This window comes from Sus scrofa, chromosome 14, assembly GCF_000003025.6.
Source record: "Sus scrofa isolate TJ Tabasco breed Duroc chromosome 14, Sscrofa11.1, whole genome shotgun sequence".
NCBI classification, from domain to species: domain Eukaryota; kingdom Metazoa; phylum Chordata; class Mammalia; order Artiodactyla; family Suidae; genus Sus; species Sus scrofa.
In genome coordinates this window covers 100,866,959-100,890,817 of record NC_010456.5, presented here as the reverse complement: position 1 = coordinate 100,890,817, position 23,859 = coordinate 100,866,959, and the positions used below count along the sequence as shown (strand labels likewise).

Sequence of the window (23,859 nt, the reverse complement as noted above, 5' to 3'; positions counted from 1 at the left end):
TATGATTATTAACCCTATTTTTCCATTGAGAAACTAAGAGGAAGAGAGAGGACATAGAGCTAGAAAGTGGCAGATCCAAAATTTGAACTGTGTATCAAAATCCCTCGGGTGCTGCTCTAAAAATGTCTGTCTTTGCACAAAGACAAGGTCTGAGGGCTGATGGGCATCGCCTTCCTTCCTTATGCTGCAGGTTGTTTCACATTTCATGCGCCAAGTGTCTTTTCTTAGGGGAGATTCTTTGAACTTCTTAGATTTTGAAATAAATGAGAACATTACGAAAAGACATACCTTCTACCCAGTGTTAGCATATCCCCCAAATACCAGCATTTACCTTCCTGTAGGAGGCGTCAAATCAAATTTGCCATTAAAAAAAAAAAAAAAATCCTGATTTCGCTCAAGCAAAGAACAGAGCCTGGTGAATCCCCGCAGATGCTGTCAGAGTGGTCACTGCGCCAGCATGGGCTGGATGAAATCCTGCTTGGGCTCTCAGGAGAACTCAGCTTTTGGATCTGTAAATTTCAGAAGCTGGAAGATTCTGAGAATGAGAGATAAGAAAGGATGCCTTGCTCTCATTGAGTCTCGTCAGACAGGATGAACTCTGTGACCTGAACAAAATACTAATGAGTGTGATTCGTCTAGAGAAAACAATTTCTACAGCCCAAGTTTTCCACAGCAAGAGAAAATCATTATCCTTTCTAGACCTCCATGTTATGTGAATGTTTGCCGGTATAAACGTGGCCAATTTATGTTATGTTTTTAATTTTTTTATTTTTATTATTTTATTATTTTAAAATGATTTTTAATTTGTCCATTATAGTTGGTTTACAGTGTTCTGTCAACTCTCTACTCTACAGACTCAGCCAGTTTAAATCCACACAGTACTGGGGATAAATGACTACTCAGCCATCAAAAAGAACAAAATAATGCCATTTGCAGCAATGTGGATGGAACTGGAGACTCTCATACTGAGTGAAATAAGTCAGAAAGAGAAAGACAAATACCAAATGATATCACTTATATCTGGAATCTTATATACGGCACAAATGAAACTTTCCACAGAAAAGAAACTCATGGACTTGGAGAATAGACTTGTGGTTGCCAAGGGGGAGGGAGTGGGATGGACTGGGAGCTTGGGGTTAACAGATGCAGATTATTGCCTTTGGAATGGATAAGCAATGAGATCCTGCTGTGTAGCACTGGGAACTCGGTCTAGTCACTCATGATGGAGCATGATAACATGAGAAAATAGAATGAGTACATGTATGTGTAACCGGGTCACCATGCTGTACAGTAGAAGAAAAATTGTATCAGGGAAATAACTTAAAAAATTAAAACTAAATAAAAATAAATAAATAAATCTACATAGTACTGGGGATAAAGGATATATGTAGATAAATAAATAAATCTACATAGTACTGGGGCTAAATCAATAAATCGTTAGACAATTAGTGAGCACTCAGTGCTTACTCAGCTCTGGACTGGACCTCAAAGAAAATTAAAATGGTACCAGATTTCAAGGAATTTATAGTAAATCATTGCTGGATAATGTTACCAAGATGGTGTATGCTGTTTGTGGAACAACACATCTGGGGATGATTCTTGACTATGCTTATAGCCTGAGATTTATTTCATAGTTTTCCTGAACTGCAACCAAGTCCTCAGACACTACTACTGTTTCTCTAATTGGCTCCATAACTCCTCAGACACATGGCTGAGAGCCCCAGAAATTATCTGGCCACTTGACAGGAGATTTCTTGGTAGACATACACGCATACTCATCCACTGCTGCTTTCTCTCACTGAAGACACTTGGATGAGGTATGAAAGTATAAATCTCAAACCCAGACCACAAGGCCATTTAATCACTTGCTCAGAAACTTATTTTCAGTTACAGGTCCTCCCTGGTTAATGTCATAAATTTTAGGAAGGAAGGGAGGGAGGAAGGAAGGAAGAAAGGAAGGAAAAAACAACTTGTGAGAAAAATTAAACCTTGAATCATCGCCTTGTATGTCTATTTATGTCATCAGAGTCTGATTGCTATCAGGCTGTGAATGCAGCCTATAATCAAGGGAGAAAATGACATAAGAACATTAAAAGTCAACATCCAAACTCTTATTTTTGGTATTTAAAGAACATTTGGAGTTCCCGTCATGGCTCAGTGGTTAACGAATCCGACTAGGAACCATGAGGTTACGGGTTCGATCCCTGGCCTCACTCAGTGGGTTAAGGATCTGGCGTTGCCATGAGCTGTGGTGTAGGTTGCAGACGAGGCTCAGATCTGTGGCTCTAGTGTAGGCCGGTGGCTACAGCTCCAATTGGATCCCTAGCCTGAGAACCTCCATATGCCACGGGTGCGGCCCTAAAGACAAAAGACAAAAAAAAAAGAACATTTATTTCATAAAGCTGTCAAGGAACACATAGACACTGCTTGAGACCGAAGTGGGAGGAGGCGGGATCCTACCTCTACCCCCTTTGACCCCCAATCAGGAAAATATGGATTTTTTCACTTTACATGATCCTTATGATCAATACCCTTGGATTAATCCCAAATGCTCCGATTTATGTTGTCCTGTGTAGTCTTCCTGTTTGAACATTCAGACAGTTATGTTTTGTGGTGATTAAAAACTAGATACAGTTGACAAATGCTCAAAAAATACAAAGAAGTCTGTTCTCATGCAGTCTTAAGCTATATAAAATTATATAATCATCACCAGTGCAATTTCTCAAAGAAAAGTGTGTGTGTGTGTGTGTGAACCATAAATCAAACAGGTCAGACCCAGTAACATGAGTGAACAGCTGGCACAGCTGTAAAATGGAGACATTCATTCTGGGATTTTTTTACGTGTCAGCAGACATGCTTGGTATCCATCAAAAATATTCCTACCATGAATTTAGTTGGCACGTTGGCTTGGAGGAGGGGAAAAGGTAAATGTAAAACCACTGAAGGGATCCTTTGTCACCTGAGACTAACAGCTTAAGGCCAGATTTGTGTTCACTCCCTACCTTCCTCTGAGAAAGGCCTGGATCTCCCGGCTCCTCTGTCACCTGCCAAATGTGTCAGCGGAGAGAGAGGACGCTCAGGAAGCCTTCCCTTAAACATGCCCTTTTCTCTGTGACTGTTTCTGTGACAGGTTCCTACATGGACTCTTGCTCCCTATGGAAGTTCCTGTTGTGGCTCAGAGGTATTGAACCTGACTAGTATTCAAGAGGATGCATGTTCGATCCCTGGCCTCGCTCAATGGTTTCAGGATTGCCGTGGCTGTGGTGTAGGCAGGCAGCTGTAGCTCCCATTCGACCCCTAGCCTGGGAACTTCCATATTTTGCACATTCGGCCCTAAAAAGCAAAAAAAAAAAAAAAAAAAAAAAACGGTGGCCCCTATCATGCAGCTACATTGCTCAGGACAAATCAGCAGATGTATCTAATGCATCAGGGGACCAAAGTGCCAAAGGCAGGGCTGACTTCCAAGCTCCTCTGTGAAACGGGCTCTCAACCCTGTCTCCACTTCATCCCCTACTTCCATTAACCATGCTCTCCCACCTCAAGACTTGATTTATAAACCCAGCATTGACAACCACAAAGTCCTCACTCCCTCTAGATATTTACAGACCATTGAAGAATCTCTTTCTTCATTGCAGCCCATGTCTGCGGGAGAAATTTTAAAAGGTCCTTACTCCTCAGAGGCTGCTTCTGTCTGTACTCAGTTTATGAGGAAATGCCCTGAAGTGCCAGCATGACAGCAGGCTGGCATCTCTCTCCTGAGGAATGTGCAAACCGTGCCTGCATCTGCCCCATGACACTCACTCAGTATTTCTGGGCATCTCAGCAGTTGTTCTGAAGGCTGGGGGTGTTTATCTCCCACAGGCAGCTGAGCTGCCTCCCATTTCATGAGCAGAGCAGTGGAATGCAGTGGAAGAGACCCAGGCCTCCGGCCACCCAGATTAGAGAGTTTTGTGCTGAGGTCCCTATATGGTCGTGTTAGACTGCACGGAGGGCTCCAGTCTGTCTTTGTTCCTTGTTTGGGAAGCAAGTGGGAGGGGAGCAGGCCAAGGGGCTATATAACCCTCCAGCGTCCAGCTTCCCTGAACACCACCCAGAGCGGAGAAGCTGAGTCCAGAGCAATCAGGGTAAGTGGCACGGGCCCAGGGATGTGTCTTGGATTCTAGTGGCCCTGATATTCCCCAGCACGATCAGACGTCATCTGCGGGGATTTGGCCGGGTTCACGTACTCCGAAATTTTTGAATGAAAATTGTACTACTAAAAAGATTGCAGCTTTTAGCTCTAATTACCTAACATTAAAAAGAAAGCTAGGATATAGCCCGGTGTAGGGGAGGAGGGGGAGAGGAAGATGGAATTGAAATCTAAGTGTGTCACCTGCAGAATCTGTTTATACTAAACTAACAGCTCAGGTCTTGCAGCACATTTCAGAGATTCTGTCCAGCTGTTTGCAGTCAGTTTATACCATCATTTATATTTGAGCCCTGGAAACTCCAGTATCTGCTTGCGGTTCAGATTTGGTGTGGGGATTTTTCACTGGACTGTACTTTTTGTGCCGCTGAGATATCTGGAAGTGAATTTTAGAAATGACCAGCAGTTAGTTGCCTAGCCTTTCATGCTGGCTACCCGTGTATTTGCATCTGGGTTCCTCCGGCTCTAATTGGTCATTATCTTCTGTAAGAACATCTCTTGAGTGTAACAGTGAGCTTACAGGTCAGGATATGTGTCTCGGTTGGTTGGTCCTTTGCAGCAGAGCGCAGCAGGAACCCAACTGAATCTTTATGAATAAAGAGGGAGGGAGCTGGGGTGCATCTGACAGCTGTTTGCCTTTCAGCCTATGGGATGTCTGATTTGCATTTCTCAGCCAGGCGAGGAGGTGGGACTGTGGAACCAGCCCTGCCACCCCAGGCTGATCTGCACTGTAAATCAGGGTTTGGCAGCTTCAGCCTGGACTGGAGTTTTCATGCTGAAAATTTCCTTCCATTTTGTGATTCATGACTAAATATGGTTTGCATTTCAAGACCGAAGAGCTGGGAACTGGAGCATTTCCCTCCCACTAACTCCTCATTTTTTGGCACAAGATGCACTCAAGTCAGTTAGAGCAAACCCCCTGACCTGGGGGCTGTTCCAAAAGCAGACGTTCAAGTGTGTTTTACCTAATTAGGAAATGCTTTGCTCCAAACCCAGCTGCTCATCAGGTTAAATAAAAAGTTGTAAACCACTGAGCTGGCTCCTTTCCGGGGACAGATTTCTCTAATGACAGTGCTCGTTTTAGAGATTTTGAAATTCTTCCTAGACATTTTTTTTGCCAAATAAAAATACATTTACTAAATTTTGGTAGCTTTTTTTTTTCCCCTGCATGCTTGATGACGCCGAGGGTCAAGCCTACTTTTTCTGCAGTACATTCCAATATTCTTTCTGTCAAATGCAAGAGTTATTAAGGACAAATGTACTCATGGTGACGACACTATCGCATTTGCAGAGCCTTCTGATTCCAAATATTTCATCCTATTTTCAGCTCTTGCTTTTGATTTGAAAGGTCTGCTTGGCACATCCAGGGAGCCTACCGATCCAGTGCTGACCAACCTTCCTCGAATTCCACCTGCTTCTGTCTTGTCTCCCTTGCATTTCTCATCTCTATTCTTGCTTCTTAATCTGCTAAGAAGGAAGCCAAATCACCCAAATGCTAAACATAATTCAGTATCTGGAAAGGGAAATGTGTGGGGAAGGAAAGAACCAGCCAGGTACAAGCCCTGTTCTTATAAGTGGGATCTACAAGTTGAGGTTTTCTGTGCTAAACCTGAAGGCAGTGGGGAAAGAAAGCAAAGACTTGAAATTTAAAAAAGGAGCTGAATAAAGATAATAATCACATAAAATAGTATTAATAATAAGTTTTTAAATAATATTGAGAATTCATAAAGCATATGCCACTGTAAATGATTTTAAATGTATTTAAAAAATCTAATCCCCATAAGGATTATGGCCTACCTCCAGATATTATTGCTGCTTTGTAGATAAAGAAAGTATGGTGTAGAGATGTTAAATAACTTACTAAGTCACACAGCTTCTAAGTAGTGAAACCCACACTCAAATCCAGGCAATCTGATTCCAGAGTCCAAGTTTCTAGTCCTTGTGCCCTATATCTCCATTATCCTACATGTAAAAGTGCTGAGATTTGGACAAGTTGCTCCAACTCCTTGAATCTTCATTTCCTTGTTTTGTCATTTGGTGATAATGGATTTTCAAATTTATCCTCTCCGTTGAGGTTCATGTTCTTTGCAAAGGGTTACGCTACCATGAGGTATCACTATGGAAGTTCTAGGTGTTCGGGAAGACGGAGCATTGGATTCATGGGTACAGTCTGGCAGAACTCAAACTGCAACAGCTTTTTTCCTTTACTTACTTCCAAGAAATCTCTTTAAAAGGGTCGCCTTTTACATCCAGGTCTGCAGTGCAGTGAGCTCACCAACTTAGAAGAATCTTCCTTAATTTGAAATCCTACAAAGAATTTTGTCTCAAAGTCAGGCAGAGAACTCTGGGTGTTTCTCTCTTTAAAGACTATTTCCACTTAATTCTACTTGCAAAATGGAAGCCATCTGGTTTGAAAGTTGAAGGGTAGCCAAGAGGAACTGATTTCTGCTTCAGCTTTGCTTCTAACGCCCTGTGTGCCCTCAAGCAAGTCACTTCCCCTGAGTTTTCTCATTTGTAGGGATGAGGACATTGGACGAAAATGTTCTCTAATAAGCCTTCAATTTCCCAAATCTGTAAGTAGTTACTTTTGCTCCAGACTTCCAAATTTTGTTGTAGGATCTAATCTTAAGGGTGGAATATTTAAAAGATTAAATTTAGGAAATGTTACAGAATCCAGGGACAATAATTAAAAACACCTAGAAAACCCCCACTTCAAAAATAAGCCCCATCAACATCTTTGTAAAAATAATCAGTCTTTTCTCAATGCATAAAAATACATTTTAATGGGATCATTCAATGTTACTTTCTCTATCATTATATAAGAATATGCCTGTAGTGTATCTTTTTGTTATTATCTTCCAAAATTCTACTGCATGATGTGTAATTTTTTGAATGTGCCTTGGCTTATTGGACTTATAAGTTGGCAGTGATTTTATTAATGGAATAACTCTGGCTCCTGACATTTAAAGCACCTTCTTAGAATGTTTTGATTTGTTCTAATGTCTTTCCAAGGGCAAAATTCAAGTCCTCGGGATCCAAGAGACAATTTTCTTTTAAACATTTTCCATTAAATATTCCAATATTTCTAAATTTTCACATGCTGCCCATTCCTCAAAATCTACCTTTTTGAAAAAAAAAAATTGAAGTTATAACATACCCAGAAAAATGTGAGTGTGGGGGGATACAGACAGCAAATTCTAGATACTTCTTCAACCCATAGTCTGATATTCCACCTGTGCTCTGCAATAGTTCACACATGTAACAAGCCGATCATTTTGTGTGAATGTGGAAGTTAAAGTTTTGGCCTATAAAAAGCTTTCCCGTGAAAGCACTTTGAGACAGATGTTGTGTTAGATAAGGATCAGCAGAGGGCGCTCTAGGATACAAAGTAAGGGCCTCAACCCAACCTGGAAGGTGGGAGTGGTCAGGTAAGTGCCCTGGCTGCTGGATCACAGCTGGGGCGCCTTCCTCCCTTTCCCCTGCAGGACCCTGTGAAGCACCAGCCAGGATGTGTGAAGAAGAGGACAGCACTGCCCTGGTGTGTGACAATGGTTCTGGGCTCTGTAAGGCCGGCTTTGCTGGGGACGATGCTCCCAGGGCTGTTTTCCCGTCCATTGTGGGACGTCCTAGACATCAGGTGAGCAAAATTCTCTCTAGACCAGAGAGAAACAGGGCTATAGATTTGGTCCCTCGATGTGAGTGTCTATGAGTATTTGATCCCTCTATGGGAGCTGTGAGTATCCGCAGATTGTCTACTGCCCTCTGCCCAGAAATTATGTAGACTTGTTAAAAATATACCTCTGATAATTGATTTCTAGAAAATAAGTGCCAATCTCAGTATACAATGTTGAGAGGTTATCTGGTGGGTGTCTGTGGTCTATTATGACTCTTTTGGATAAATCCTTTGTGTCTAAATGTAATTGTCATCAGCATCAGCAGCAACAGCATCAAAACTACTTATGAGTTACCTGCTGTATTCCATAGCTCCTCTTTGGAGAGAAATTAAAATAAAAGCTCAGGTCACTCACTCTCAAAGAGCTTGATGTTAGAGGAAAGTAATCATTGTTACCAAATGTAATTTTACATCTCCTAACTGTCAATGAAATATACATGGACAGCCCCATGGTAATTTCACCTGACATTATGTAGAAACAAATGTTGAGGGCAGCCACAGGATAAAAACTGAGAGTTTCATCTCTGAAATTTTCCCACTCAATGTGTATTTTGCACATTGAGCCTCTCTGTCGATCTTTAGGCTTTCAGTTTGGCATATATTCGCAAGAACAAATAATAGAAGCCTTCCCCAGTGAATGAACTCTGTCTCCTTGTTGAACTTGTGCAATGGGGATTTTTTGCACAAACCACTACTTCTGGAACTATAGTAGCTATGACTGTTTTTCAATTTTAAGTCACTCTGCTGCAATCTTAAATTTTCGTGATGAGAATTCTCTTTTTTTAAAGCTTCACCTTAGTGAATAAAAAATACATTCAACTCCTTCAGGCAGATGTGTTAATGTCAACTAGTATGAGTTTATCCATTAGAAATCAAGCACTGAGTAATCATTTGTAGAAATAATGCTTTTGCTTATAAGGGTTAGATATACTTGAATAGTTGACACCTCCGAAAATACATTTTAAAGGATTTATAAGGAGTCCCTATTGTGGCTTAGCAGGTTAAGGACCTGATGTTGTCTCCTGAGGATATGGGTTCGATCCCTGGCCTCACTCAGTGGGTTAAGGATCTGGCATTGCCCCAAGCTGAGTCGTAGCTTGCAGATGTGACTCGGATCCAGTGTTGCTGTGGCTGTGGTGTAGGCCTCAGCTGCAGCTCTGATTCAGTCCCTAGCCTGAAAACTTCCATATGCTACAGGTGTGGCCATAAAAAGGAAAAAAAGAAAAAGAAAATTAAGGATTTATAAGAGGCAAATGGCATTTAACTAATATGTAAAATTTCACACATCCTTTCAACAAATAATGATGGAGTGCCAAACAGGGCCAGGCAATTTGTTAGAGTGGCGAGCAAAACAAACACAATCTCTGTCTTAAGAGAGCTCATCAAGAAACCCAGGAGATAAAAGACACAGTGTAGAGCTGCCTGACCCACAGGATCCTCTGCTATTTGGAGACCAATGCAGGCCTGTTTCCAATTAACTAAGGGCTGTGTCTGAAGAACTTAGTGACAGCAGGACTCAGCATATTGTGAGGCCAATGATTTAGCCCTTTGTGCTTGGATAGTTATTGGTTCAGAGGTTCGACGAGAGACTGACTCATAATGTGTTGAACCTTTTTAGGGGGTGATGGTGGGAATGGGACAAAAAGACAGCTACGTGGGTGACGAAGCCCAAAGCAAAAGAGGAATCCTGACCTTGAAGTACCCAATAGAACACGGCATCATCACCAACTGGGATGACATGGAAAAGGTACCACAATTCATGTCTAATTCCTATGGCTCCTGGTTCCAAACCTCATGCTACTGCTGGGATAAAAGACCTGGGTCACTCTGCCCAACTGTACTTTTACGTGTTGACATTTCTTCTAGATTGGAACTAGCTGGAAAAAAGAAAAAATCCCGAACTGTTTCTTTAAAAAACAAAACACAAAACCTTTCCTAATAGGGTTTATAAACCAATTAGAGGGAGATAGCTGTGCAGCTGAGAACAGTCCTTCAACAGCGGTAGGAATGAATAGTTATTGCTCAATCTCATGGCCTGCTCTCCTCGGACAAGCCCTGTAGGAGCAGCAGCCAGGAGAACAAGGGATTGAGAGCTGGGAGTAGTCTTACTTCACCTACCCATCCTTGAAAATATATCATTAACTCACCCTAAAAGTTAAAATATATATATAGTTTTCACTATAGGAAAAGAGCTGTGACATTGTGGAGTTGGTACATTCCTGAATGTCCCTCAGCATAGAGAAGCTCAAGCAATTGACAAAAAATTATCTCCCTGTGTAGCATTAAGTGAAGTCTTTATCTCCCAGAACCATGTAAAATGAGAAGAGTTAAATCCTAGGATCTTGATGTTTGTTTTTAGGATCATGGAAATACAAGAGGTCAGAGAAAGAGCGGAAAGAATAATGAGAAAGTGACATAAATTTTTTTTAATACAGCAAAATATATTAGAACCAGAATACCTGGATTTTTATGTATCTGTCAGCTACACACACGCACACACACACACTTACTAGTTTAAAAGAAGATTGTACTGCTAGAATTTATCAGTAATAATGCTGAAACCTCTGCTTCTCCACACAAAAAAATTGTATTTCCTTGGATTTACCGAGTCTAAGAGTCTGCATTTGGTTAATACTGAAGTTTGCACTGACAAGAAGATATTAATAGCAGTGGGAAAACACTCTTCTAAGTTTCTCTGTGGAAATAGCAGCATTTCAGGAGGGATGCATGTGGAGAAGGATCCTTGGAAAACCAAGCATTCCATCATTTCTAAAAATTAAAATCAAAATGTTTTCTGAGGGGGAGGGAGAGAGAGAGAGAGAGAGGGATTAGTTTTTTCTTAAATGATGTTTCACAGTATCCACAATATCTAATACAATTGGTAGAATTTCTTTTCTTTTCCTTACTTTTTTTTTTAAATTTCTTGAGCACTGTGCTGCTTCATTCCATCAAAGGTGTAGAACTTTCAGGAGTCTCACATCCTTTCTAGAAACCAAATTCAAAATCAAAGAAACTGGAATGAGACAAAGGGTCTTTAAAGTCGATCTAGCTTTTGTTAATCTATGAACTTTCACGAGCAGTTCTTGTTTTGTGTCTATTCTGAATGAATTTAGTATTTCTGGTGCTAGTGGAGAATTTTCACCCTTTTAAAAATAATTACGGAGTTCCCGTCGTGGCTCAGTGGTTAATGAATCTGACTAGGAACCATGAAGTTGTGGGTTCGATCTCTGCCCTTGCTCAGTGGGTTAATGATCCGGCGTTGCCGTGAGCTGTGGTGCAGGTCGCAGATGCGGCTCGGATCCTGCGTTGCTGTGGCTCTGGCGTAGGCCGGTGGCTACAGCTCTGATTAGACCCCCAGCCTGGGAAACTCCATATGCCGCGGGAACGGCCCAAGAAATAGCAAAAAGACAAAAAATAAAATAAAATAAAATAAAATAAAATAAAATAAAATAAAATAAAATAATTACGTGACTGGACCCTTTTCACAATGTTTTGTTCTTTATGGCAGCTGAGTCTTAACAAGGAGGCTCAATCATGAAGCAAACACAGATGTGCAAAGAATATCACACAAACATTCTATAAATAGGCACTGGCTTCTGTGAAACACCTGAAGGCCAAGTGTCCGTCCAGAGTGTGCCAAGCAAGACAGCTTGTCCCAGCCCTAGGGGTCCTTTTACCTCCTACGCTAAGTTGTTTGGCTGTGCATACTGACTAAAGGGGAAGCCAGGGGTAAAGAAGATACAGTTGAATAATAGTGACATTTACCCTGGGCCAGGCCCTAGGCTAAAAAGTAACTCTAGGGTTTCCTTACTTGAGTCTCACAAAGACATATAGATTATTTTTATACTACCCATGGGGAGATTAGAGCTGAGTAGGGTTAAGATTTGCCTAAACTCACATAACCAAGAAGTGGTTAAGCCAGGATTTGAACCTAGATTTGACTCTCAGAGCCTATGCCCTAACCCACTACCCCACCCTGGCTCACAGACCTGGCTTTGGGTGTTGGCTCATTCGCCTCCTAGGTGTGAATCCTTGGGTAGGTTAGTTATAGTCGCTGAGCTTCAGCCTCTGCATCTGTAAGAATGCAGATGCATAATGAGTACTCCTAGCATTTTAGCTGGACCTGGTTTCATGAGCTCGTACGGGTCCCTTTTTGGGAACTACGGTGCCCCTGCTGCATCGCATCATTGTGCTTTCCTTCGGTCCCCCTGCTAGATCTGGCACCACTCTTTCTACAATGAGCTTCGTGTTGCCCCAGAAGAGCATCCGACCCTGCTCACCGAGGCACCCCTGAACCCCAAGGCCAACCGGGAGAAGATGACCCAGGTAAATATCCACTCCAGGACCCAGTACATTAGGTTTGGGGAAAGTCCTGTGTGAAAGAGGCCGTGCAGGACAGCAGAGAGCCGCCCACCCGACAGTCCTCTCGTGGGCTGACAACTTTCCAGGATTCTCAAGGATAGGATCGTCTTGACAGTATGACATCATTACTGTAGGACTAGCCCCTTGGCTCCAAGAACAATAGGGCTTTCCAAGACTTAATTGAAAAGGGGACATGTTGAGGTTAAACACTTCTGAGGAGAAGTCATTTCAAAATGCAGGCTAACATAGGGAGTTCCCGTTGTGGTGCGGTGGTTAACAAATCTGACTAGGAACCATGAGGTTGCAGGTTTGATACCTGGCCTTGCTCAGTGGGTTAAGGATCCGGCGTTGCTGTGGGTAGGTCACAGATCCTGCGTTGCTGTGGCTCTGGCGTAGGCCAGCAGCTACAGCTCCAATTAGACCCCTAGCCTGGGAACCTCCATATGCTGCAGGAATGGCCCAAGAAATGGCAAAAAGACAAAAAAAAAAAAAAAAAAAAAAAAAGAAAGAAAGAAAATTCAGGCTAACATAAATTGGGGACTTTGGCTTCTGGAGTCAGACAGATCTCCGTTGAAAACTTGATCTGTCCCTTATCAGCTAGGTGACTTTAAAGAATCCACTTCCTTTCTCAGAACCTCAGTTTCCTTTTCCATGTGTTGGGAATAATATTCGTGCTGTTATTTTTCAAAGGATTGATGTAAAGTTTAATGAGGCAAGCGCTCAATGTGTTTCATGGATTCTGGTATAATACGTATTCAACAAATACTCACTATTGTCATTATTGTGACTTATCTGAAGCTCAAAGATTTTGGAACAGGAGACCATTCATTCTACCAGCCAGACAAGGTTTCCAGTTTGGATGAGCTACCCAAATAAATACACCTTGTGTCCATTTCATGCCTGCTATGATTAAGTACTGGGCTGAGTTTTCTAAGTGCTCTGTCTCTTTAAATCTCAACTATGTAAAGCAGGCGCTATTATCCTGTTAATATGAATGAAGAAATCCAGACTCAAGTACATTCGGTGATTATCCCAAGGTTACACAGCTAGAAATGGCAGAGCCTGGAGATTGGCCCCAGAGCTTTTGGCCTCAGAGAATAATAAATGTAAACTCTGCAGGGCCTTTTTCTCCCCAAAGAGCTCTGGGTGCCACAGCAACACACCAGTTGTCATTCTTTACAGAGGGACATCTGCATGCCTGGGAGGTATTCTTGCAGCAAGAGATGCTGTTTTTATGGCTGCTGCTTTTCCTGTGAATGGTTTAAAAAAAAAGTTGGGAATTATGGCTATCTAGGAAATGATGCAAAATATTCATTCTGGTTAATAGACCACAGAGGGCTTTGCAGATGGAGAAATGAAGGTCCGTGGGCTTCTCTGTGGACACAGATTTCTAATGCTTGATCTGGAGGGACTCTGGTTCCAACAATGTCCTTGGATGCATGAGCTGCCACACAGACATTCCTCCTTGGGTCTCTGTTACCAGCAGGCAGTTCTTTTCTTCCAGGAATCAGGGCTCCTTTCCCGCAGCCACAGTGACCTCAGAGTCTAGGGCTGGCCTTGACCCTGCAACTGCTTTCAAAAGTGGAACAGATTAAATGGAACCTCAGACAGACCACAGAACAGGGCTAATCCCAATCAGACAGAGCTTCCATTTTAAAACGCCTGTTTCATTACCGTGGAGAAGTCAAAACCCAGATGCTGTCTTTTCGTTTCTTTTGGCTTTGACAGTAATAAATCCTAGACTGTTCACACTGGAGGAGCCTCAGAACTCATCTCATCCAAACGCCTTCTCCATTTACAATCCAGAGACCTGGAATGAAGCCCACATTTGTCAACCGTTAGTTTGGTGAATTGCCTCAGGTTACATTCAAGTCAGAGGCAGGGTCAGGGCCAGAATCTGGACCCTGCTTACAACTGCCCACTCATATGTGTACCCTGCCACTTTGTCCCTCCTTGCCATCAGGTCACTGGTATGATGACTTCTCCATTTATACCTTCATTTCTCCTCTTCCAGTAACCAGAGTTGCCCTGACCTTCCTTTGTCTTAGGTTCCTTTGCCCAGAACTAGCAGGGCCCATCTGCATTCATCAACAAGATGCTCTCTTGTGCATTCTTGGTAAGACTGGCAGCATCACTAACTCAGCTCTTGGCATTGCTTTGCAGATTATGTTTGAAACTTTCAATGTCCCAGCCATGTATGTGGCTATTCAGGCGGTGCTGTCCCTCTACGCCTCTGGACGTACGACTGGTAGGTGGCTGGAAGGAATGGGACCCTCAGTTGAATACACCATCAGTTATAAGATTTGATGATTTATAAACATGTGGGGTGCAATGGACTGGGGGTTAGTTAGAATTGACAAGGCTATTCCTAGCCCTAAGAGGTCTTCTCCTCACCTTTAAAAATAAGCCCTCGTGGCTCAGTAGATTAAGGATGTGACATTGTCTCTGTGAGGATGTGGGTTTGATCCCTGGCCTCGCTTAGTGGTATTGCTGTGAGCTGGGGTGTAGGTCACAGATGTGGCTCAGATCCAGTGTTGCTGTGGCTATGGTATAGGCCTGCAGCTACAGCTCTGATTCGACCCCTAGCCTGGGAACTTCCATGTGTCAAAGGTGCGGCTATAAAAACATTTTTAAAAGTCCTTGAGCTTGTATTTCTAGCGGGACTTTTTCAATTATTTCCTTCTTCCTGCCCCCTTTTTTTTTTTTCCCCTTACCCAGCCCTGCCCCACTTTTTCCATCCTATTAAATGCCTTCCTTCCTTTTAGACAAGAGGTTTAGAAATCCCCCTTCTTGACCAGCAGGTGATCACACACCAGCTGCCATGGTGACTTTTCTTGTGCCCACTTATTCCCCAGGCATTGTGCTGGACTCTGGAGATGGTGTCACCCACAACGTGCCCATTTACGAGGGCTACGCCCTGCCCCACGCCATCATGCGTCTGGACCTGGCGGGCCGAGATCTCACCGACTACCTCATGAAGATCCTGACGGAGCGTGGCTACTCCTTCGTGACCACTGGTGAGGCTTGTGGGAAATGAAGGGAGGGGTGGAGCAACGGGTGTTCCTCCTGGTAATTCACAGAACCACAGTGACCATCCAAGGAAACAGGGACAGGGAGCCTTGCAGATGGCAAGGTCCACCTCTAATGCAAAGCGCAGCATATTTTGCCTGGTGAAACTGCAAAACAATCACACTCTTTTCTCTAGGAGAACAGCTATAGCCTTCTAGTATTACGAACTGGTCGGAGCTGCATTATTTAGACATCTTTTAATCCCTTCCATTCACACAAAGAGCCTGAAGATAGTGTGGCACAATGAGTGACTGTCTTGGGAGGGCTTGGGGACCAGCTCTGCCACTCGCTAGCTGTGTGATTCTGGACAGGATGCCCCACCTCCCGAAGCCATAGCCTCTTCGTCTGCAAAGTGGGGGAATCATAGACCCTTTTTCACAGGGTGTTGTGAGCAGTAAGTAGAGTCCATGCATGTGGAATCCTGGCACGGAGGAAGCCTGCAGTACTTGTTAGTGACTATTAATACCAACCCACAGTCAGCAACGCTTTTATCTTCAGGCTATGAACTGGTGCCACCTGGTCTCTACTAGAGGCAGTGGCAGACGGTACTAGGGACGTTAGGATGTCCTCAGTGCCCCTGGCCCCAGCTGCCCGCCTTCCCTTCAGTCTGGTCTGCTCCAAATGTTAAGGTTTCTGGACATGCCTGAGGCTTATTCGGGACTCCAGGTTTGAGCCCTGAAGATGCTAACCTCTCCTTTTGGAGTAGGGAGTCGAATGAATTCCATTCCTTCTCTGCTCTCTCTGAAGAATCCCCAGATGCCTCCAAAAGCTGCACAGGACCCAGATGAGACCAGTAGTTTAGAACTTCAGAGGGCAGGAGTCTGAAAGGGGTCTTCCGTGCACCCCTGGGGCCCTCTCAGTTGGGACTGGTCCTGAGCCAGGGCCTGCTTTTTCCTGGAAGACAATGCATCTTCCAAGGATTTGAGCTGGAATCTACCTGGGCCAGACCACATGGGTCTCTGGAATCTTTTGGAAGCTTTAGGGGCCCCTAAGGGGCTGCTTCAGCAGAAATCTTCCTGGTCAACTGATAATCCAATACGATAAACTGATAAAGCACTTATAGCAGAGATTGATTAGTTAGTCTTGCAGAAAAGTTCATGTACAAAAGGCTTTCCTGCTCTTTCCTTGTCTCTGGCCAGCTTATTGTCTTCTTAGACACTTAATAGACACTATTTGCTAAGAACCTTTGCTGTGAGAGGCACTTCGCTAGAAACAGAGGTGATTTACTAGAGGGCCTGTACGTTAATTACCCTCATGGATTTCGGGTTGCAGAATATGGAAGTTATACATTTTTTTGGAAGAAACCTGTATTGCAGGAGAGTCTGAAGTGGGGCAGCTGGATTTTTACCGCCTGTGCAAACCCTAAGGTTTGCCGCAATGTTTGCATCTCATTGACAGCCGAGCGTGAGATTGTCCGGGACATCAAGGAGAAGCTGTGCTATGTAGCCCTGGACTTTGAAAATGAGATGGCCACTGCCGCGTCCTCCTCCTCCCTGGAGAAGAGCTACGAGCTGCCTGACGGGCAGGTGATCACCATCGGGAACGAGCGCTTCCGCTGCCCGGAGACCCTGTTCCAGCCCTCCTTCATCGGTAGGTGGCACCGCCCTGCCCCAGGCTCCCGGGAGAGCACCCTCTCCTCCTGAACCAGCCGCCTACTCCCCACTCTCCCCCCCTCCCCCCACCCCAGCCCCAGTGCCCTTCTGCATGTGGGGACCTGTGTCAGTGGCCACAAAACCAAGGGCATTTCTAAACCAGGGCAAGGGAAAGAGGTCATATTTTTAAGGGGAAAAGACTTAAGGAAGCCACAAAAGGAGTTTTCTTTCTAAGAAAACATTGTCTCTAAGAAAACATAGTCAAGCCAGAAGCATTCTTGCTGCGTGGTATACAATGAAAGAATCAGATACCGTCTGTGCTTAGGATACAGTGGAGCCAGTGGATGGATGGGGATGGGCTGAATGTCGAGTTTGGGAATACTAGGGAGAGAGACAAATGGAAACGCCTGTTCCTACCCTAGCACTGACCTTGGGAAACAGGTTAGCATAGTTATATAGAGAGAGCAGGCTCTGGGAGGGATGAGCCTGGGTCTGAGTCTTAGCTTTCCTTTCATGACTTTGGATCCTGAAGCCTCAGGGTCCTCCTCTGTAAAATGATGGCTGTCATAGTACCTATGGGATAGGATGGCTGTGTGGATTATGAGAGATGTGTGTGGAGCACTTAGCCCAGTGCCTGGCCAAATTAGATACTGGCAGTAATTAATCACTAAGTGTTATTACATCATAAACCTGCAAAAGGTGATGCCATGTAGAGGTTCTTTTCAGAAGACCCGTGTTGGAAATTAACAAGAGGTCCAGACAAAAAGAAATCTATTATCAAGATTGAAGAAAAATAAATCTTTGTCCAAATGAAGCATTTTTTGATGATTCAGCACTATTTAGCTTTAAAGGGTGAGAATGAGGCTGTGACCCAAAGGAGACTTGGAGGAGTTCTGAGCAATGGCCATGACATTGGCTCAGCGAGGGACCTTCTACAGGGAGTCTGAAGGCTTTGCTTCTTATTTGAATCATTTATAGTAGTGAGTCTACTAAAAATTAGGGATATATGTTGTAGCCCTCCTACCCTCCCAGAGATGCTACAGCAGGGCTTCCTCCCTAGACAAGCCGTAGGAGGACGTGGGGGCATTCGAAGACCTTTCAGTCCCGAGATGGGCAGTTCCTAGAGCATCATGCCTGCCCAGCTTCAGTCCAGTGTAAGGTCATCCAGTTGCTCATATCCAGGCTTCCATGTCAATCTGAGTTGTATTCACCACCTGAGGACCACGGCCTGGGTCTCTTTTCCAGGGATGGAGTCTGCTGGCATCCATGAGACCACCTACAACAGCATCATGAAGTGCGACATTGACATCAGGAAGGACCTCTATGCTAACAACGTCCTCTCTGGGGGCACCACCATGTACCCCGGCATTGCCGACCGCATGCAGAAGGAGATCACAGCCCTGGCACCCAGCACCATGAAGATCAAGGTAAGTTCAGAGAGGGACCATGTGGGTATGCCAGCCTTACTACCATGTGGGATGTGAAGGAGGCTACATCTTGGTCACATGCTCTTTCGGGTTTTAGAGCGAGCCGGGGGCACAAGTCCACAGGTCCCATACTTTACAGGATGGAAGTCAGTCCAGTTCATACAGAAGTTGAATTGGTAAAGGAGAGAAAAAATATGATTATCTAGATAAGAGTCACTTGATAAAATTCAACAATCATTTATAGTTTTTTTAAAACTTGGTGACCTAGGACCAAAAGGGAGCATCTTTATCCTGATAAAGGGGATCCACAGAAACCATGCAGGAAGTTTTTAGTTAGTATTAGCTACAAATATACATATAAAGGCTACTATTTTATAGCTAATATGATTTGCTTTACAATTCAAGAAGCATTGTTGAACCTATTAAATTCTAGATCTGGGATACAAGGAGATAAAATTTATAAATCTTGACCTCAGGGATACAAAAAAATCTGGTAATGCGGGTTGACATATAGTCATTTAAGAAACATCCTCATTTGGAGTGAGATTTGAACATATTCATTTTATTTATTTATTTATTATATTTTCTAGGGCTGCACTTGTGGCATATGGAGGTTCCACAGGTCTAGGGGTCTAATCGGAGCTGTAGCTGCCGGCCTATGCCTGAGCCACAGCCATGCAGGATCCGAGCCGCTTCTGTGACCTACACCACAGCTCACAGCAACGCTGGATCCTTAACCCACTGAGTGAGGCCAGGGATCGAACCCACCACCTCATGGTTCCTTGTCGGATTTGTTAACCACTGAGCCATGATGGGAACTCCTTGATTTATTTTTTTTAAATTAAAGTACAAATGTCTTACCATATTATATATTTCAATTGTACCACATAGTGACTTGATATTTTTATACATTACAAAATGACCACAATAATCTAGTTACTGTCACCATACAAAGTTATTACATCATTGACTATATTCCCTATGCTGTAATTACATCCCCATGACTAATTAAACATATTCATTTTATTTTATTTTAATTTTGTAATTTTTAATGATTTTTATTTTTTCCTTTAGAGTTAGTTTACAGTGTTCTGTCAATTTTTATACTGTACAGCAAAGTTACCCAGTCACACACACACACACACACACACACACACACACACACACACACACACACACACACATATATACATATCTTTTTCTCACATTATCCTCCATCATGTCCCATCACAAGTGACTAGGTATCATTCCCTGTGCTATACAGCAGGATCTCATTGCTTACCCATTCCAAATGCAATAGTTTGCATCTATTAACCCCAAGTTTCTCTTCAGATCTAACAAATCTTTCGCCTTAAACATATTCATTTTGAATGTAAAGCAAAAAGAAAGGTTGTTGAATTGGAGTTTCCTGATGACCTAGGGGTTAAGGATCCAGTGCTGCATTGTCGATCCCCTGGTCTGGAAACTTCTGTATGCCTCAGGTGCAGGTGGGAAAAAAAAGATGTTGAATTATCTGGTACAAAACTGAACCTATACTTATCTTTGTCAATCAGCTATATTTAGCAACTGCATTGAAGGTCAATAGAGCAGCCCTTGTGCCCATATCTCATTAAAATGCACATCTTGTTGTTTTTTTCTCATCGCACATCTCACATGCAGAACATTAAAAACATTAGACATAAGCCAAGCTTATTTTGGAAGAGTTTTAAACCCTGTGGATTCAGTAGCGTATACTCTTCTTCCAGTACTAAGTGTGACTCCAACTCAGCGGCCAGGAACTAGAAGTTTATCTTCATCTCTCTGTCTGGCACATCTTTTGATATAAGTGCTCAAAAGCACTACTTGACTCCAGGATGACCAAGCTCAGTCCCTGAGCCACCAGGACACCCACACGGGGTGAATGTTGAGTCACAGTCAAAGGAAATCAGATTGAAAGGAGACCATTCTTTGGAGGCAACCTTACTTCTCAAAGGCTATTACCACTCTGAAATCAGAAGGTCAGGTGGGGACCCTCTGATCCACATCCCAGGGAGCAGGAGACGGGGTGCAGTTCACACACATGAAGGGTTTTCAGACACATCCTCTGTTATTTGCACTCACTTCTCTTTACTTGGAAAGGGTCTGCAGCTAACATAAAAGGTGTGCTAGATGCAAGCCTGCTCTCTCCTCACATGAGAGGCTTGGAAAGACGGTGAGGCCAAGAGAAGAGAGGCTGTTTTCTGAGGATTTGTATTTCTCGATGCCCCTCCCTGTCAACCCTCACCCCTGGAGGAAGGGAAATGAAGCCAGCTGCTGGGCTCACTGACAAAGCCAACCCAGTTGGGGGTACATGGCAGGCATTCAGCTAGAGCTGGGTAGTTCCTCCTTCTCCAAACCTGGCCTCCTGCATAGAAGTGAATGTAGAACTTTGAGCTCCAGTGTGGTGACAGCAAACCATTAAAAACCTGGGGTGGTAAGATGATGACATTAGGAGAAACTGAAACTAGATTGGGGGTGGGAGAGGTGTCTATAGGAACTCTCTGTACTCTATTAATTTTTCTGTACATCTGAAATTACCCGAAAATGAAGTTACTTCTACAACAAAACAAAACAGACGTGAGAGGTCCAGATGTGCATATTGGGTCTGATGTGTACATAACTGGTGTGACCTAGGTCAGTTAATTAAAGCCCCTCTCCGTCTGTTTTCTCATATGGACTCTGTGAGTAATTCAGTACTTACTCTTCAAAGTGGTTATGAGAATTAAATGAGAAAGAACACATAAAATGCTTAGTGCAGCACTCGTCACATAGTAAGTGCTCAGTGAATGTCTGCCTACTTGCAATAAAAGTAAATGTTCAAGGAGTTCTCTGGTGGCCCAGTGGGTTAAGGATCCGGCATTGTCCCTGTTGTGGCTCAGGTTTGACCCTTGGCCCAGGAACTTCCTCATGCTTCAGGAGCTGCCAAAATAAATAAATAAAATAAAATAAAATAAAATAAAATAAAATAAAATAAAATAAAATAAAATAAAATAAATGTTCAACCAGAGCTCGGGGGATAAATAGAAATTAAACCTTTTCACCACGGTTTCAGAAATAATCTTATCTGTTGGCCAAAGTATCCATATTAATTTCCACCCATGTAACCATATTTGCAGTGGAATTTGAAGTGCTCGATTAGAGTTATTTTTTTTTAATTTTTTGCTTTTTAGGGATGCACCTGCAGTATATGGAGGTTCCCAGGATAGGGGTCCAATTGGAGCTACAGCTGCCGGCCTATACCACAGCTCATGGCAAAGCCAGATCCTTAACTCACTGAGCGAGGCCAGGGATCAAACCCTCAACCTCATGGTTACTAGTGGGATTCCTTTCTGCTGCACCACGATGGGAACTCCCGATTCTAGCTATTTGTAGCGCTGCACAAGTAGACATACTCTTGGCCTGATTGACTGCTCTTTGGGCCTAAACATTCATTTATTTAAGAAATGTCAGCATGTCCTTGCCTGCCAAGGCTGTGCCATGGGTAAGGCCAGCTGGTGTAGCCTAACCGGGACCTATCCCAGGGGCGTGGTCATCCCAGTGGGGAACCCTGGGCCCCTCAGTGTTAAACAGTGCATCTCGGTGGACTTAGCCGAGTATATAGTAAGATCTTGTAGGGTAAGTTCTGGCACAGTCAAACTGCTCTTTGGAGATGCTGGAGTTTGTATCTGTAGGATGCATGTGCCCATGTGCTGTGCTGAGTTCTGAAGAACAACTGATGGCAGTCAGGGACATGGTCAGGGCTTAAGTGGTAGCCAAGCAGGATTTGGGGCTGTCAGTTTTCCCAAAGGTAGACTGAATGCAGCAGAGGCTTCACATGCTCTGGAGGAGAATGTGTGAAAAAGAAGCCAGGAAAACAATGCACTTACTGAAGAATCTCTAAATCCACAGCTTATTCACACCTCAAGGGTTAGGAAGGTTGGATATCTAACAGCTAAGACGGTCCCTGCTGTCCATGAAATTTGAGCCAAGGTCACCAAATCCGGACCACAGCAGAATGCCCAGGCCCTGTCCTTGTGCACTAATGGCCCTTCTTTCTCATCCTGACCAACAGATCATTGCCCCTCCTGAGCGCAAATACTCCGTCTGGATTGGTGGCTCCATCCTGGCCTCTCTGTCCACCTTCCAGCAAATGTGGATCAGCAAACAGGAGTACGACGAAGCCGGGCCGTCCATTGTCCACCGCAAATGCTTCTAAAACACTTACCCTGCTCGCTGTCTGTCTCTAGCACACACTGTGAATGTTTTGTGGAATAATGCCTTCAATTCTTTTCCAAATCATTCCTAGCCAAAGCTCTGACTCGTTACCTTATGTGTTTTTTAATAAATCTGAAATATGTTACCTGTAATTTGCAGCTTTGGTCTCTGTTGGGTTGACCTCACCCGTTACAGAGTGGCTCCCTCTAGTGGTGCAGCCGAGGATATGACAACCAGGACGTGTAAGTTTCCCAGGAAAGGGTAGACTCACATTAACACTGGAAGTTCCACATAAATGCTTTTAAGTGGGAAGAATTTGAAGATACACCGGAGATGAATATAAACATGGATTAAAGTGTATCAGTAAGAGAGTCCACACTGAATTCCAACTTGCGGAATCATTATACAACTCTACTCTCTTATAACCTCGGTTCTGGTAGCCTGATGGCTGAAAGCAAACAGGTGTGTGTGTGTATATTGCACATACACATATATCATATTTTGTAATATATTAACACATAACTTTTAACTTATGTATTAAACTTAATAAATATATATTAAAAGGTGGTATGACTTTCAGGTTTACCAGAGGACAAAAACAGAAAGAAATACTGCTCTAAAATCTCACTACACATCTAGATCATGTTTCCCTTTTGATCAATATTTGTCTCTGAAAACAATACTACAAATACATTCACAACAGGAGGGACGGGAAAAATAACAATACTTCCCAAGGACCACTGGTGTCAATCATCATGTATTTACAGGTATCCTCACTCATTTGTTCATCAGAAATACATGTGGAAAATATTATCCTGTCCATTTTATAGATAAATGGGAGTTGTTCCCTTAATACCATCATACAGGAGAGCTGCCACCCTTTGTTTCTCTTTTACCCATGTGGCTTGTAGGAGATACAAATACATATAAAAACTCCTCTCTGTCCCTAAACAGAGACAGAGACTCCTGTCCTTAGTCTCAAGGCAGTGTTCTGTCCAGACTGTTGAGTGTCCTCAGCAGCTCCCAGGCTGGGTACCACTTGTTCTCCTGGGTACAAACATCTGGATGGGGTAATCAACCACCGATTGTCCTTGGGAGTGAGAGGATCTCCATTCACGTCGACATCTCACTGCAGAGACCTCAGGGCCCAAGATTTAATGGCTATTTGGTCCAGAAAACCCAAGCTCCCCTGGTCTTCTCTGCCCTGTAGCTTGAGGTAATTAGGATGATTATTGCAAATAATATGAGCTGTCATGTGCTGGGCACCTGTCATGACCAGATCCTGCCAAGCCCTTTCTATTAGGATCTCATTTCATCCCACAACAGCCCTATGGAGTG

At 43.5% G+C, this 23,859-nt stretch overlaps 1 protein-coding gene across 3 annotated transcripts; it reads left to right on the top strand.

The window, feature by feature from the left end:
* ACTA2 (actin, alpha 2, smooth muscle, aorta) lies at positions 4,086-22,673 on the top strand. Of its 3 annotated transcripts, XM_013983522.2 has the most exons (10): positions 4,086-4,124; positions 6,705-6,759; positions 7,672-7,823; positions 9,478-9,606; positions 12,075-12,185; positions 14,385-14,469; positions 15,077-15,238; positions 16,689-16,880; positions 18,128-18,309; positions 22,379-22,673. In XM_013983522.2, the coding sequence occupies exons 3-10, from the start codon at positions 7,695-7,697 to the stop codon at positions 22,520-22,522; spliced, it is 1,134 nt and encodes a 377-aa protein (XP_013838976.1). In that variant the 5' UTR covers positions 4,086-4,124; positions 6,705-6,759; positions 7,672-7,694; the 3' UTR covers positions 22,523-22,673. The 3 variants fall into 3 exon arrangements, with proteins under 3 accessions (XP_013838976.1, NP_001158122.1, XP_020927845.1); NM_001164650.1 differs by lacking the exon at positions 6,705-6,759 and having other exon boundaries at positions 4,111-4,124; positions 22,379-22,523; XM_021072186.1 differs by lacking the exons at positions 4,086-4,124; positions 6,705-6,759 and having other exon boundaries at positions 7,671-7,823.

Coding starts and splice junctions, on each gene's coding strand:
- ACTA2 (XM_013983522.2), top strand. CDS start 7,695: ATGTGTGAAGAAGAGGACAGCACTGCCCTGGTGTGTGACAATGGTTCT. Junction 9,607..12,074: donor ACTGGGATGACATGGAAAAG/GTACCACAATTC, acceptor TCCCCCTGCTAG/ATCTGGCACCACTCTTTCTA. Junction 16,881..18,127: donor GTTCCAGCCCTCCTTCATCG/GTAGGTGGCACC, acceptor TCTCTTTTCCAG/GGATGGAGTCTGCTGGCATC.